We start from the raw sequence: 13,709 nt of genomic DNA on the forward strand, positions 1-13,709 counted from the left end.
TTTGGAGCGCTCGGGTTTGCCCCATTTGTTCCGCGGTTCGGGCCGCTCCGGGCAGGGCCTTTGTTGTGGAGCGTGGGGCGGTGTCTCTGGAGCACTCGGGTTGGGTTCCGAGTGCTCCGCTTTCCCTTACCTGGGTACCGCTACTGTTTGATGTGCCCGGTTGGGCTCCGGTTGCGCTTTCAATTCATGGTTCTTCCTGCCTTCGTGTACAGTTGGTGCCTTCGGCGGCCGCACACCGTGTCATTTTATGTTTAGAGTCCTGGCCGCGCCCCCTCCCGCCTCGCTTTTGTTTTCCTCACAGCTGTGTTTGTTGGCGGTGGTTTCCTGCTTCTTTTGTGTCGCCTTCAGTCCTGTTCTGCCCTTGATTGGCTTGCTTGGTTCCTGCCTTTGGTGTTGCTTCATTTGCTGTTTGTTCGTGATGGGGAAGCATCACAGAAAGCAGAGGCATGTGTCTCCTGTTTCCTCTTCCTCTTCCCTTGTGGACAGTGGGGATTCTGCCCCTGCGGGTAAGCGCGCCAAATTGGATGACGGCAGATTGACGCGCCTGATTTTGGAGACTTTGTCTGATCTCAAGTCCTCCAAGAAGTCTACTGGGAGTCGTTCTGGTGGGGGCGTTGCCCTCTATTCGGACATTTCTTCTGGTGACGCTTCCTTGGGGGCAGTGGATCTGAAGGGCAAATATGTTTCCAAAGAATTGTTGCCTGACTTGCTTTCTCATGTGCGTGAGAACATGGATTTTCCTGATGATGCTGTGGTCATTACTTCCTCTGATGCTGTTTTGCCGCAATTTCGGAAGCCTGTTGCTTCTTCTCTTCCTATTCATCCCTTTGTGATGGATGTCCTCTTGAATGAGTGGAAGGACCCGGATCACATTATGTTGCCGCGCTTCATGTCGAAGCTTTATCCTTTGCAGGACATGGAGGAGTCCTTTCCTGAGTCTGTACATGTGTATTCCATTGCCGCGAGTTTGGTTGGTCGTCCTTTGATGGTGGATGATAACATTCTTCGTGATGGTGTGGATAAGAAGATTGACTCTGCGTTGCGGAAGTCTTATGCTGGTTCTCACCTTGCCATCCGTTCTAGTGTCTATGGGGCTTATGTCGCTCAATCTCTGTTGACTGACTTTAAGACTTTGTTTTCCACGATGCAGGAGGCCGGCTGTTGCCCGGACTTGCTGGAATCCATGGAGCGTCAGGCTGAATTCCTCTCGGACATTGCCTTCGATTCTGTGCGTGCTTCTGCCTTGTCCTGTGGTTCCTCTATCGCTGCTCGTCGGAATCTGTTACTGAAGGGTTGGAATACAGATGCCGCTCAGATGTCCATGGCTTTGCGTTTGCCCTTTACTGGCCCACATCTCTTTGGTGACGCTCTTGAGGATAGGTTGTTCCTTCCCGCTTGGCGTCTGACAACCTCCGATCAGAGGGTGCTGGATGTCCTGGAACGGGGGTATCGGATCGAGTTTCAGTCCCTTCCTCCTCCCTCGGGCATGGTGCGGACTCCGACTCCCTTGTGCCAGTCCCGTCGTCAGTCCTTGGTTGACGGTGTTCGCGCTCTTTTCTTGAAGAAGGCGATTGTGCCTGTTCCCCGGTTGGAGTGGGGTCTGGAGACCTATTCGATTGTTTTTCTGGTTCCGAAGGTCACAGGAGGGTTTCGGATTGTCATCAATCTCCGGAGTCTGAACTTGTTTGTACGGATGATCCCTTTCAAGATGGAGACCTTGCAGCGGGTGGTTCCTTTGATTCAGGCCGGCTGGGTGTTTGCTACTCTGGATCTCCAGGACGCTTATCTTCATGTGCCTGTGGCTCTGGAGGATCAGATGTTCCTGCGCTTCTGCCTGGAGGGTCATCATTGGCAGTTCTATGTCCTTCCGTTTGGTCTCCGGTCCACTCCCCGAGTGTTCACCAAGGTGGTTGCTCCCTTGGTGGCCTATCTTCACCTCCGGGGAGTGTCGGTGTTCCCCTACCTAGACGATTGGCTGCTCCAGGCTCCTTCCCCAGCGGTCCTGTCTCAGCACCTGTCCTTGACCATCCTTACGCTAGAACAGCATGGGTTTCTTGTGAACTTTCCAAAATGCCAGCTCCTTCCTACAACTCGGCGGACTTTGATAGGGGCCGTCTTCGATTCAGTCCTGGGCAAGGTGTTTTTGCCGGATTCCCGGATTCAGCATCTTCAGTGCCTGTTGCGGAGGTTGTTGTCCCAGGCTGCGGCTCCCCTCCTTCAGTGGCTCGAGGTTCAGGGTCATATGGCTGCTACTGTGTTCACGGTGCCCTGGGCCAGGGTTCACCTTCAGCCTCTGCTGTGGCATCTTCAGCGTTGGGTGCCATTTCCGGTTCAGGACTATGCTCTCTCTGTGCCGGTGTCTCTGGAAGTGGTGTCTGCTCTCCGGTGGTGGCTGGATTCCCCCAATCTCTCCAAGGGGATGTGGATTTGCCTGCCGCCTCCATTGGTGTTGACCACGGATGCCAGTGCGTCCGGGTGGGGGGCTACTCTGGGTCAGTGGTCTGTCCTGGCTCGTTGGCTCCGGGTAGAGTCCCGTTGATCATCCGATTGGAGGGAGCTGTCTGCAGTGGACCGTGCTCTTCGTTTCTTCCAGGCTCGTCTGCTGGGGTGCAATGTCCTGGTGAGGTCCGACAACTCCGTGACTGTGGCATACATCAATCACCAGGGCAGTACTCGCAGTCATTCATTGAATTTGGTGGCTTGTGCGATTGCGGGTTGGGCGGAGTGTCATCTTCTGGCCATCTCTGCTCAGCATATCCGGGGTGTGGACAATGTGGTGGCAGATGCCTTGAGTCGCAGGTTTCCATCTTCTTTGACCCTGTGTCTCTCCCCCAGGATTTTCCGGTTGATCTGTCGGAGGTTCGCGACTCCCCAGCTGGACTTGTTTGCCTCCCGGGCCAATGCCCAACTCCCCCTCTTTTGTTCTCGGACTCCGGAGTTGGGTGCTTGGGGGGTGGAGGCATTGTCTCTTCAGTGGTCCCCTTGGTTGCTGTACGCCTTCCACCCCTTCTCCCTCATTCCTGCCTTCTTGCTGAAGGTCCAGCGGGTGGGTGCCCGGACGGTGGCGGTCTTGCCTCACTGGCTGCGGAGGTCCAGGTTCCCATTGTTGTTGAGCCTGGCGGTGGGCCCACCTTGGATTCTTCCCCACTACCCATTTCCCCTGAGGTCTCTCTCTCCCTCCCTCATGGTCCCTCTCACCCTGGCGGTCTGGAGGTTGAACGGTTGTCTCTTGGAGTCCGGGGTTTGCCTGATCACCTCATCACTGTGCTGCAAGTGTCCCCTAGGAGTTCCACTTTGTCCTCCTACTCTAAGCATTCGAGGCTTGGTCTCTCTCCTGTCTCTTGTCCTATCGCTTCTATCCTTCAGTTTTTCTTGGATGGGTTTCAGAAGAAGTATGCCTTGTCTACTCTGAAGGGGCAGTGGGCTGCTGTTCGGGCTTTCTGGGATCCGGCTTCGCTCCCGTCTTCAAATGGGTTGTTGGTTTCCCGGTTGTTCCGGAGTTTCTCTCTGTCCTCTCCTTCTACTCGTTCTCCGGTTCCTCCTTGGGATCTTTCTTTGGTCCTGGGTGCTCTGCAGTCCTCTCCTTTTGAGCCCTTGGAGACTGTGGACCCTTAATTCCTCTCTTTTAAGGTGGCTTTTTTGGTTGCTGTTACTTCTGCTCGGCGGTTGGGTGAGCTCACTGCCTTGCGTTGTTCTCCTCCCTTTTTGCGTTTCTTGGATGACGCGGTGGCCCTTTCTTTGGATCCTGGGTTTGTTCTGAATATTCGATCTCGTTTTCATTGCTCTCAGGAGTTGATTCTTCCTTATTTCTGTCCTCCTTCCTCGCCTGCTGAGTTGTTGCTTCACTCCCTGGATGTGAGACATGCGTTGTCCGTTTATGTTGCCCGCTCTGCGGGGTTTCGCTCTTCGGACTCTCTCTTTGTGACCTTTGGTCTGGCTGGTCGGGGTAAGTTCGCCTCTCGTCTTACTCTGGGTCACTGGATCAAGGCTGTCATTTCTCTGGCTTATCAGGGCTCTGGTTTGCCTTGCCCTTCTGGGGTTCAGGCCCGTTCCACTAGGGGTGTTTCTGCTTCCTGGGCTGCTTTTCATGGGGTTTCCATTGATGAGATCTGTCGGGCTGGGACTTGGGCATCTGATTCTACGTTTGTACGGCACTATCGTCTGAATTGTGCTCTGTCTGTGTAGTGGAGATGGAGTTTTAGATGCACACATTGCTATGTTAGCATAAGCGTCTTAGAATTTAGAAACGCCATCTTGCCACTTTTGCTGCTTTTGCACACGACACTGCAGATAGATATTATAATATGAAAACTGCTTGCTTGCCTTTTCTTCATATGAGAACGGTCTGTTGTTCACATCCCTAGACGTGCACCGCGACCTTGGTCTGAACATTATGTGCAGAAACAGTCAGGGCCAACAAACAATGTATGCTTTTGAATTCAGGTTGATCGGCCCACGCTCTAGCCATAACACGCACACAGCTGCAAATACCTGAAAGCGGAGCGCCTTTAATATTGCAGTTTGCATGCATTAGACACACATTCTGGAGAAGAAGTTTTCCAGGCACAGAGCAAAGCTGATCCTGTGATGTGATCCACCTAAGCTGATCTTTACGGTGTGGGGTTCCCCATTCAAACCTAGACACCTTCTATCAGTATAATAATACTAGCTCACTAGCTCACGAAGGGAGGGTGGTTGTATTCCACTATCATTTGTAATATGATTTCTCCCTTCATTTTCTAAGGTATTGTAACAATGCAGATGGTTTTATTTTTAATAATTTGTCTGCTTATGTTAGCCAAAGTACTGCATTATAGGACACGTAGTTTATAAAATAAACATTTTACACTTTACTGTGTCTCTGAATACTCTTGTTGTGGACTGATATGAGAATAATAACGAACAGGTATTTCTGATTCCCACCATTCCTGAGAGTACTCTAAGTCGCATGTTCTGGGTTGTCTAATCATTGGTAGCTTCGAGATGATATGAAGAGCGAATGAGGCATTGATGCTAGTCTGATAGGGGTTCTGGGTACTGAGGTGAGTTTTTGGTACACCGCAATTCACTGAGGTCCTGGTTTCCTGCGCATAGTTCTGTGCATGAGCAGAATCCCTGCAACATCTGACCGGACCAATTTTCGTTGTGGTGTGTTGCGTGCTGTGGGGGTTGTTTCCCCCCCCCCTGATTCTGTTTGTTTATTAAAGTTTTTCACTTGCTGCACTCCATTTTTTGTGTTTGGTCTCTGTTTTCTGTGTGGTTCGCCAAAGGCCTGCTTGTGGGGTTGCTTTGGTATGCTTCATTAGTTATGACTGTGTCGAGGACAAGGGACGTAGAGGTAATGCTGTGATTACTTACCGGTAATCCCCATTACTCTTAGTCCTACTCGTCCTCGGCCCAGTCATACTTCCCACCCGCCCTCCCTGTTCAGGCCTTTGTTGCTTGGCATGTCAGGATGTGCTTTCTGTTGGCTGTGTACTTATAGCCCCTTCAGGAGGGTGGGTGGAGCCTAAAAGCGTTTCCTGTCAAGTGGAATACCTCATTAGTGATGACTGGGGCGAGGACGAGTAGGACTAAGAGTAATGGGGATTACCGGTAAGTAATTATAGCAATACTTTAGACCACCACGGCGCCATTGGGTTTGAAATGGCTGTATACGTTGTTTAAAAAGTTTCAAGCCCATAGACCTGCCAGTCAGGGCAGTGCCTGTGCTAATCCTCCCAGGCATGTACCCAAAATGGTAAAGTCCTCTGCTACCAGTCCATACATCACTAACCGCTGTAACACACACAACAAGATAATATAGATTAAAGCGCACGTGGACCACAACCACAATATGGATGAGCCACCTCTAACTGCTAGAAATATGAGGGGTCTGGCCTGGCATTAGCATGAGAACGGGTCTTTTATCACCAATCTACCTTCTAGGAGGTTCGACTAGGTAAACATACTGCCGAGGAACCCATAAGGGTTTGTAAAATAACTCTCACTCCCCTACCTGGCAGGTGACACGCTGAATCGTGAAGACCTGGGGTCAAACTTGAGCAGGCAGCATGTCCATGTCAGTGGCATCACGCACGCTCTCTATACCATGACATGACGTCACATAAGTAAAAGAATTTGATGTGTCCAGTCTGAGTGGGAATAAATAAGACCGTTTGGTAACTTAGACCTGCGTGGTAAGACCCTGGCTCTTAAACCATTGATGCTTTTACACCTCATCAATACCTGTGCGCTAAATTATGGGATAGGTTTTGCAAACACGCTTTCTGTCCACTTTGGGCTCAGGATTACCACTGATACAACGTCTTGTATGTGCAGTTACCATCACTTAGGGCCTGGTGGCATGTGCCGCCAAAACACAGCAGTGAGATCTATGCATATTCATGTTCCAAGTGCAAGTTCTAAAATGGATGCAGAATGTGCCATCTAGAGCTCCCCCTCTTAGTCCCTGGTATCTACATCCCCCAGTGGCAGGAGCAGGGATTCTACCCAGAACACCTCATGTGAGCAGAATGTGCCATCTAGGGCTCCCCCTCGTAAAACTTGGTACCTCTGGGCTCCAGGGGCAGGAGCAGGGATTCTACCCAGAACACTCCATGTGAGCAGAATGTGCCATCTAGGGCTAGCCTTCTTAGTCCCTGGTATCTACCGGCACCAGTGGTAGGAGCAGGGATTCTACCCAGAACACTCCATGTGAGCAGAATGTGCCATCTAGAGCTCCCCCTCTTAGTCCCTGGAATCTACGGGCTCCATGGGCGGGAGCAGGGATTCTACCCAGGGCACTCCATTGGAAATATGTGCCATCTCTGGGTCCTCCTCTTAGTCCCTGGTATCTACAGGTTCGAGGAGCAGGAGCAGGGATTCTACATACTGTTTGGAAGCAGCATGTGCCATCTAGGGCCCCCCCTCGTAGTCCTTGGTACCTCTGGGCTCCAGGGGCGGGAGCAGGGATTCTACCCAGAACACTCCATGTGAGAAGAATGTGCCATCTAGGGATGCCCCTCTTAGTCCCTGGTATATACGGGCACCAGTGGCAGGAGCAGGGATTCTACCCAGAGCACTCCATGTGAGCAGAGTGTGCCATCTTGGGCTCCCCTCTTAGTACCTGGTATCTACGGGCACCAGTGGCAGCAGCAGGGATTCTACCCAGAGCACTGTGTGGAAGCAGCATGTGCCATCTAGGGCTCGCCCTCTTAGTCCCTGGTATCTACAGGCACCAGTGGCAGGAGCACGGATTCTACCCATAGCACTCCATGTGAGCAGAATTTGCCATCTATGGCTCCCCCTCTTAGTCCCTGGTATCTACGGGCACCAGTGGCAGGAGCAGGGATTGTACCCAGAGCACTCCATGTTAGCAGAATGTGCTATCTGGGGCTCCCCCTCTTAGTCCCTGGTATCTACGGGCACCAGTGGCAGGAGCAGGGATTCTACCCAAAACTCTCCATGTGAGCAGCATGTGCCATCTAGGGCTCCCCCTCTTAGTCCCTGGAATCTACGGGCACCAGTGGCAGGAGCAGGGATTCTACCCAGAGCACTCCATGTTAGCAGAATGTGCTATCTAGGGCTCCCCCTCTTAGTCCCTGGTATCTACGGGCTCCAGTGGCAGGAGCAGGGATTCTACCCAAAACACTCCATGTGAGCAGCATGTGCCATCTAGGGCTCCCCCTCTTAGTCCCTGGAATCTACGGGCACCAGTGGCAGGAGCAGGGATTCTACCCAGAACGCTCCATGTGAACAGCATGTGCCATCAAGGGCTACCCTCTTAGTCCCTGGTATCTACAGGCACCAGTGGCAGGAGCAGGGATTCTACCCAGAACACTCCATATGAGCAGCATGTGCCATCTAGGGCTCCCCCTCTTAGTCCCTGGTATCTACGGGCACCAGTGGCAGGAGCAGGGATTCTACCCAGAACACTCCATGTGAGCAGAATGTGCCATCTAGAGCTCCCCCTCTTAGTCCCTAGTATCTACGGGCACCAGTGGCAGGAGCAGGGATTCTACCAAGAACACTCCATGTGAGCGGAATGTGCCATCTAGGGCTCCCCCTCTTAGTCCCTGGTATCTACGGCCCCCAGTGGCAGGAGCAGGGATTCTACCCAGAACACTCCATGTGAGCAGCATGTGCCATCTAGTGCTCCCCCTCTTAGTCCCTGGTATCTACGGGCACCAGTGGCAGGAGCAGGGATTCTCCCCAGAACACTCCATGTGAGCAGAATGTGCCATCTAGAGCTCCCCCTCTTAGTCCCTGGTATCTACGGGCACCAGTGCCAGGAGCAGGGATTCTACCAAGAACACTCCATGTGAGCGGAATGTGCCATCTAGGGCTCCCCCTCTTAGTCCCTGGTATCTACAGCCCCCAGTGGCAGGAGCAGGGATTCTACCCAGAACACTTCATGTGAGCAGAATGTGCCATCTAGGGCTCCCCCTCTTCGTCCCTGGTATCTATGGGCACCAGTGGCATAAGCAGGGATTCTACCCAGAACACTCCATGTGAGCAGAATGTGCCATTTGGGCTCCCCTCTTAGTCCCTGGTATCTTCGGGCACCAGTGGCAGGAGTAGGGATTCTACCCAGAACACTCCATGTGAGCAGAAGGTGCCATCTAGGGCTCCCCCTCTTAGTCCCTGGTATCCACGGGCACCAGAGGCAGGAGCAGGGATTCTATCAAGAACACTCCATATGAGCAGAATGTGCCATCTAGGGCTCCCCCTCTTATTCCCTGGTATCTACGGGCACCAGAGGCAGGAGCAGGGATTCTACCCAGAGCACTCCATGTGAGCAGCATGTGCCATCTAGGACTCCACCTCTTAGTCCCTGGTATCTACGGGCACCAGTGGCAGGAGCAGGGATTCTACCCAGAGCTCTCCATGTGAGCAGAATGTGCCATCTAGGGCTCCCCCTCTTAGTCCCTGGTATCTACGGGCACCAGTGGCAGGAGCAGGGATTCTACATACTCTATGGAACCAGCATGTGCCTTCTAGCCCCCCACCCCTCTTACTCCCTGGTATCTGTGGGCTCCAGGGTTTGGAGCTGAGATTCTACACAGAGCACTCCATGGAAGCAGCATGTGCCATCTAGGTCTCCCCCTCTTAGTTCTTGGCACCTCTGGGCTTCAGGGGCGGGAGCAGGGATTCTACCCAGGGCACTCCATTGGAAGTATGTGCCATCTCTGGGTCCTCCTCTTAGTCCCTGGTATCTGCGGGTTCGGGGAGCAGGAGCAGGGATTCTACATACTGTATGGAAGCAGCATGTGCCATCTAGGGCTCCCCCTCGTAGTCCTTGGTACCTCTGGGCTCCAGGGGCAGGAGCAGGGATTCTACCCAGAACACTCCATGTGAGCAGAATGTGCCACTAGGTCTCCCCCTCTTAGCCCCTGGTATCTACGGGCATCAGTGGCAGGAGCAGGGATTCTACCCAGAACACTCCATGTGAGCAGCATGTGCCATCTAGGGCTCCCCCTCTTAGTCCCTGGTATCTATGGGCACCAGTGGCAGGAGCAGGGATTCTACCCAGAACACTTTATGTGAGCATAATGTGCCATCTAGGGCTCGCCCTCTTAGTCCCTGGTATCTACGGGCACCAGTGGTAGGAGCAGGGATTCTACCCAGAACACTCCATGTGAGCAGAATGTGCCATCTAGAGCTCCCCCTCTTAGTCCCTGGTATCTATGGGCACAAGTGGCAGGAGCAGTGATTCTACCCAGAACAGTCCATGTGAGCAGAATGTGCCATCTAGGGCTCAACCTCTTAGTCCCTGGAATCTACGGGCTCCATGGGCGGGAGCAGGGATTCTACCCAGGGCATTCCATTGGAAGTATGTGCCATCTCTGGGTCCTCCTCTTAGTCCCTGGCATCTACAGGTTCGGGAAACAGGAGCAGGGATTCTACATACTCTATGGAAGCAGCATGTGCCTTCTATCCCCCCACCCCTCTTATTCCCTGGTATCTGTGGGCTCCAGGGTTTGGAGCAGAGATTCTACATAGAGCACTCCATGGAAGCAGCATGTGCCATCTAGGGCTCCCCCTCATAGTCCTTGGTACCTCTGGGCTCCAGGGGCGGGAGCAGAGATTCTACCTAGAACACTCCATGTGAGCAGAATGTGCCATCTAGGGCTCCCCTCTTAGTCCCTGGTATCTACGGGCACCAGTGGCAGGAGCAGGGATTCTACATACTCTATGGAACCAGCATGTGCCTTCTAGCCCCCCACCCCTCTTACTCCCTGGTATCTGTGGGCTCCAGGGTTTGGAGCTGAGATTCTACACAGAGCACTCCATGGAAGCAGCATGTGCCATCTAGGTCTCCCCCTCTTAGTTCTTGGTACCTCTGGGCTTCAGGGGCGGGAGCAGGGATTCTACCCAGAACACTCCATGTGAGCAGCATGTGCCATCTAGGGCTTCCCCTTTTAGTCCCTGGAATCTACTGGCTCCAGTGGCAGGAGCAGGGATTCCACCCAGAACACTCCATGTGAGCAGAATGTGCCATCTAGGGCTCCCCCTCTTAGACCCTGGAATCTACGGGCTCCATGGGCGGGAGCAGGGATTCTACCCAGGGCACTCCATTGGAAGTATGTGCCATCTCTGGGTCCTCCTCTTAGTCCCTGGTATCTGCGGGTTCGGGGAGCAGGAGCAGGGATTCTACATACTGTATGGAAGCAGCATGTGCCATCTAGGGCTCCCCCTCGTAGTCCTTGGTACCTCTGGGCTCCAGGGGCAGGAGCAGGGATTCTACCCAGAACATTCCATGTGAGCAGAATGTGCCATCTAGGTCTCCCCCTCTTAGCTCCTGGTATCTACGGGCATCAGTGGCAGGAGCAGGGATTCTACCCAGAACACTCCATGTGAGCAGCATGTGCCATCTAGGGCTCCCCCTCTTAGTCCCTGGTATCTATGGACACCAGTGGCAGGAGCAGGGATTCTACCCAGAACACTTTATGTGAGCAGAATGTGCCATCTAGGGCTCGCCCTCTTAGTCCCTGGTATCTACGGGCACCAGTGGTAGGAGCAGGGATTCTACCCAGAACACTCCATGTGAGCAGAATGTGCCATCTAGAGCTCCCCCTCTTAGTCCCTGGTATCTATGGGCACAAGTGACAGGAGCAGTGATTCTACCCAGAACAGTCCATGTGAGCAGAATGTGCCATCTAGGGCTCAACCTCTTAGTCCCTGGAATCTACGGGCTCCATGGGCGGGAGCAGGGATTCTACCCAGGGCATTCCATTGGAAGTATGTGCCATCTCTGGGTCCTCCTCTTAGTCCCTGGCATCTACAGGTTCGGGAAACAGGAGCAGGGATTCTACATACTCTATGGAAGCAGCATGTGCCTTCTAGCCCCCCACCCCTCTTATTCCCTGGTATCTGTGGGCTCCAGGGTTTGGAGCAGAGATTCTACACAGAGCACTCCATGGAAGCAGCATGTGCCATCTAGGGCTCCCCCTCTTAGTCCTTGGTACCTCTGGGCTCCAGGGGCGGGAGCAGAGATTCTACCTAGAACACTCCATGTGAGCAGAATGTGCCATCTAGGGCTCCCCTCTTAGTCCCTGGTATCTACGGGCACCAGTGGCAGGAGCAGGGATTCTACCCAGAACACTCCATGTGAGCAGCATGTGCCATCTAGGGCTCCCCCTCTTAGTCCCTGGTATCTACGGGCACCAGTGGCAGGAGCAGGGATTCTACCCAGAACACTCCATGTGAGCAGCATGTTCCATTTATGGCTCCCCTCTTAGTATCTGGTATCTACGGGTACCAGTGACAAGTTCTGACTTGTGTATCCTCTGAGGCGGAAGCCGGAGGACTGTGTTCCCACTGATTTTTTAAAACTGCACTGTTCACTTGTGTTTATTTTAAAAAATATATCTTAGAGCTCACCTGCTTGGAAGCGCCGACCCGAAACGCGCTCTCACAGCCCTCCCCGACCACACCTGACACAGCGATCAGCGCTGACTCAGGGAACGCCCAAGGCGGTAGCCACGCCCACCGCGAGGCCACGCCCACCCACAGAGACTATAAAATACGCGAATCACAAGCGGACTGGAGTTCTGACTTGTGTATCCTCTGAGGCGGAAGCCGGAGGACTGTGTTCCCACTGATTTTTTAAAACTGCACTGTTCACTTGTGTTTATTTTAAAAAATATATCTTAGAGCTCACCTGCTTGGAAGCGCCGACCCGAAACGCGCTCTCACAGCCCTCCCCGACCACACCTGACACAGCGATCAGCGCTGACTCAGGGAACGCCCAAGGCGGTAGCCACGCCCACCGCGAGATCACGCCCACCCACAGAGACTATAAAATACGTGAATCACAAGCGGACTGGAGTTCTGACTTGTGTATCCTCTGAGGCGGAAGCCGGAGGACTGTGTTCCCACTGATTTTTTAAAACTGCACTGTTCACTTGTGTTTATTTTAAAAAATATATCTTAGAGCTCACCTGCTTGGAAGCGCCGACCCGAAACGCGCTCTCACAGCCCTCCCTGACCACACCTGACACAGCGATCAGCGCTGACTCAGGGAACGCCCAAGGCGGTAGCCACGCCCACCGCGAGGCCACGCCCACCCACAGAGACTATAAAATACGCGAATCACAAGCGGACTGGAGTTCTGACTTGTGTATCCTCTGAGGCGGAAGCCGGAGGACTGTGTTCCCACTGATATTTTAAAACTGCACTGTTCACTTGTGTTTATTTTAAAAAATATATCTTCGAGCTCACCTGCTTGGAAGCACCGACCCGAAACGCGCTCTCACAGCCCTCCCCGACCACACCTGACACAGCGATCAGCGCTGACTCAGGGAACGCCCAAGGCGGTAGCCACGCCCACCGCGAGGCCACGCCCACCCACAGAGACTATAAAATACGCGAATCACAAGCGGACTGGAGTTCTGACTTGTGTATCCTCTGAGGCGGAAGCCGGAGGACTGTGTTCCCACTGATTTTTTAAAACTGCACTGTTCACTTGTGTTTATTTTAAAAAATATATCTTAGAGCTCACCTGCTTGGAAGCGCCGACCCGAAACGCGCTCTCACAGCCCTCCCCGACCACACCTGACACAGCGATCAGCGCTGACTCAGGGAACGCCCAAGGCGGTAGCCACGCCCACCGCGAGGCCACGCCCACCCACAGAGACTATAAAATACGCGAATCACAAGTGGACTGGAGTTCTGACTTGTGTATCCTCTGAGGCGGAAGCCGGAGGACTGTGTTCCCACTGATTTTTTAAAACTGCACTGTTCACTTGTGTTTATTTTAAAAAATATATCTTAGAGCTCACCTGCTTGGAAGCGCCGACCCGAAACGCGCTCACAGCCCTCCCCGACCACACCTGACACAGCGATCAGCGCTGACTCAGGGAACGCCCAAGGCGGTAGCCACGCCCACTGCGAGGCCACACCCACCCACACAGACTACATATGGGCCGGCCATACCAGCGCAGCGGACGAGCGCAGCGGGAGCGCCGTTTGCGCGCCGAAGCCGCGCCAAAGCCAAGCCCGTCTGCGCCCGTCCGCGCACGACCGGGCCTAGGGCCAGAACTCTTGCCCGATTCATCTTACCCTAACATAAGGTACTCTCGCAGAGAACTACTAAGCCTCAGACCCCCCCCACCCTCCTGTGATTACACCCATGATCTCAAGGGACCTTTCACTTGCTGCTCCTTATGCAAGCCAGTCCAGCTTACGCTCCCCACTAAACCTACCAAACCCGCCATCCTTAACCT

The 13,709-nt window shown here is 53.4% G+C and overlaps 1 protein-coding gene across 1 annotated transcript in view; it reads left to right on the forward strand.

The window, feature by feature from the left end:
* The first annotated feature begins 418 nt into the window (after positions 1 to 418).
* LOC146830018 (uncharacterized) overlaps positions 419 to 13,709 on the forward strand; it is a 302,498-nt gene continuing 289,207 nt past the window's right edge. Inside the window, exons 1-2 of the mRNA XM_085603684.1 lie at positions 419 to 829; positions 1,151 to 1,380. Coding sequence (XP_085459810.1) covers positions 419 to 829; positions 1,151 to 1,380 — 641 coding nt within the window. The remainder of the gene's footprint in view (positions 830 to 1,150; positions 1,381 to 13,709) is intronic.

The sequence above is a fragment of the Triturus cristatus genome, chromosome 5_1 (genome assembly GCF_964204655.1).
Source record: "Triturus cristatus chromosome 5_1, aTriCri1.1, whole genome shotgun sequence".
Classification (NCBI taxonomy): Eukaryota; Metazoa; Chordata; class Amphibia; order Caudata; family Salamandridae; genus Triturus; species Triturus cristatus.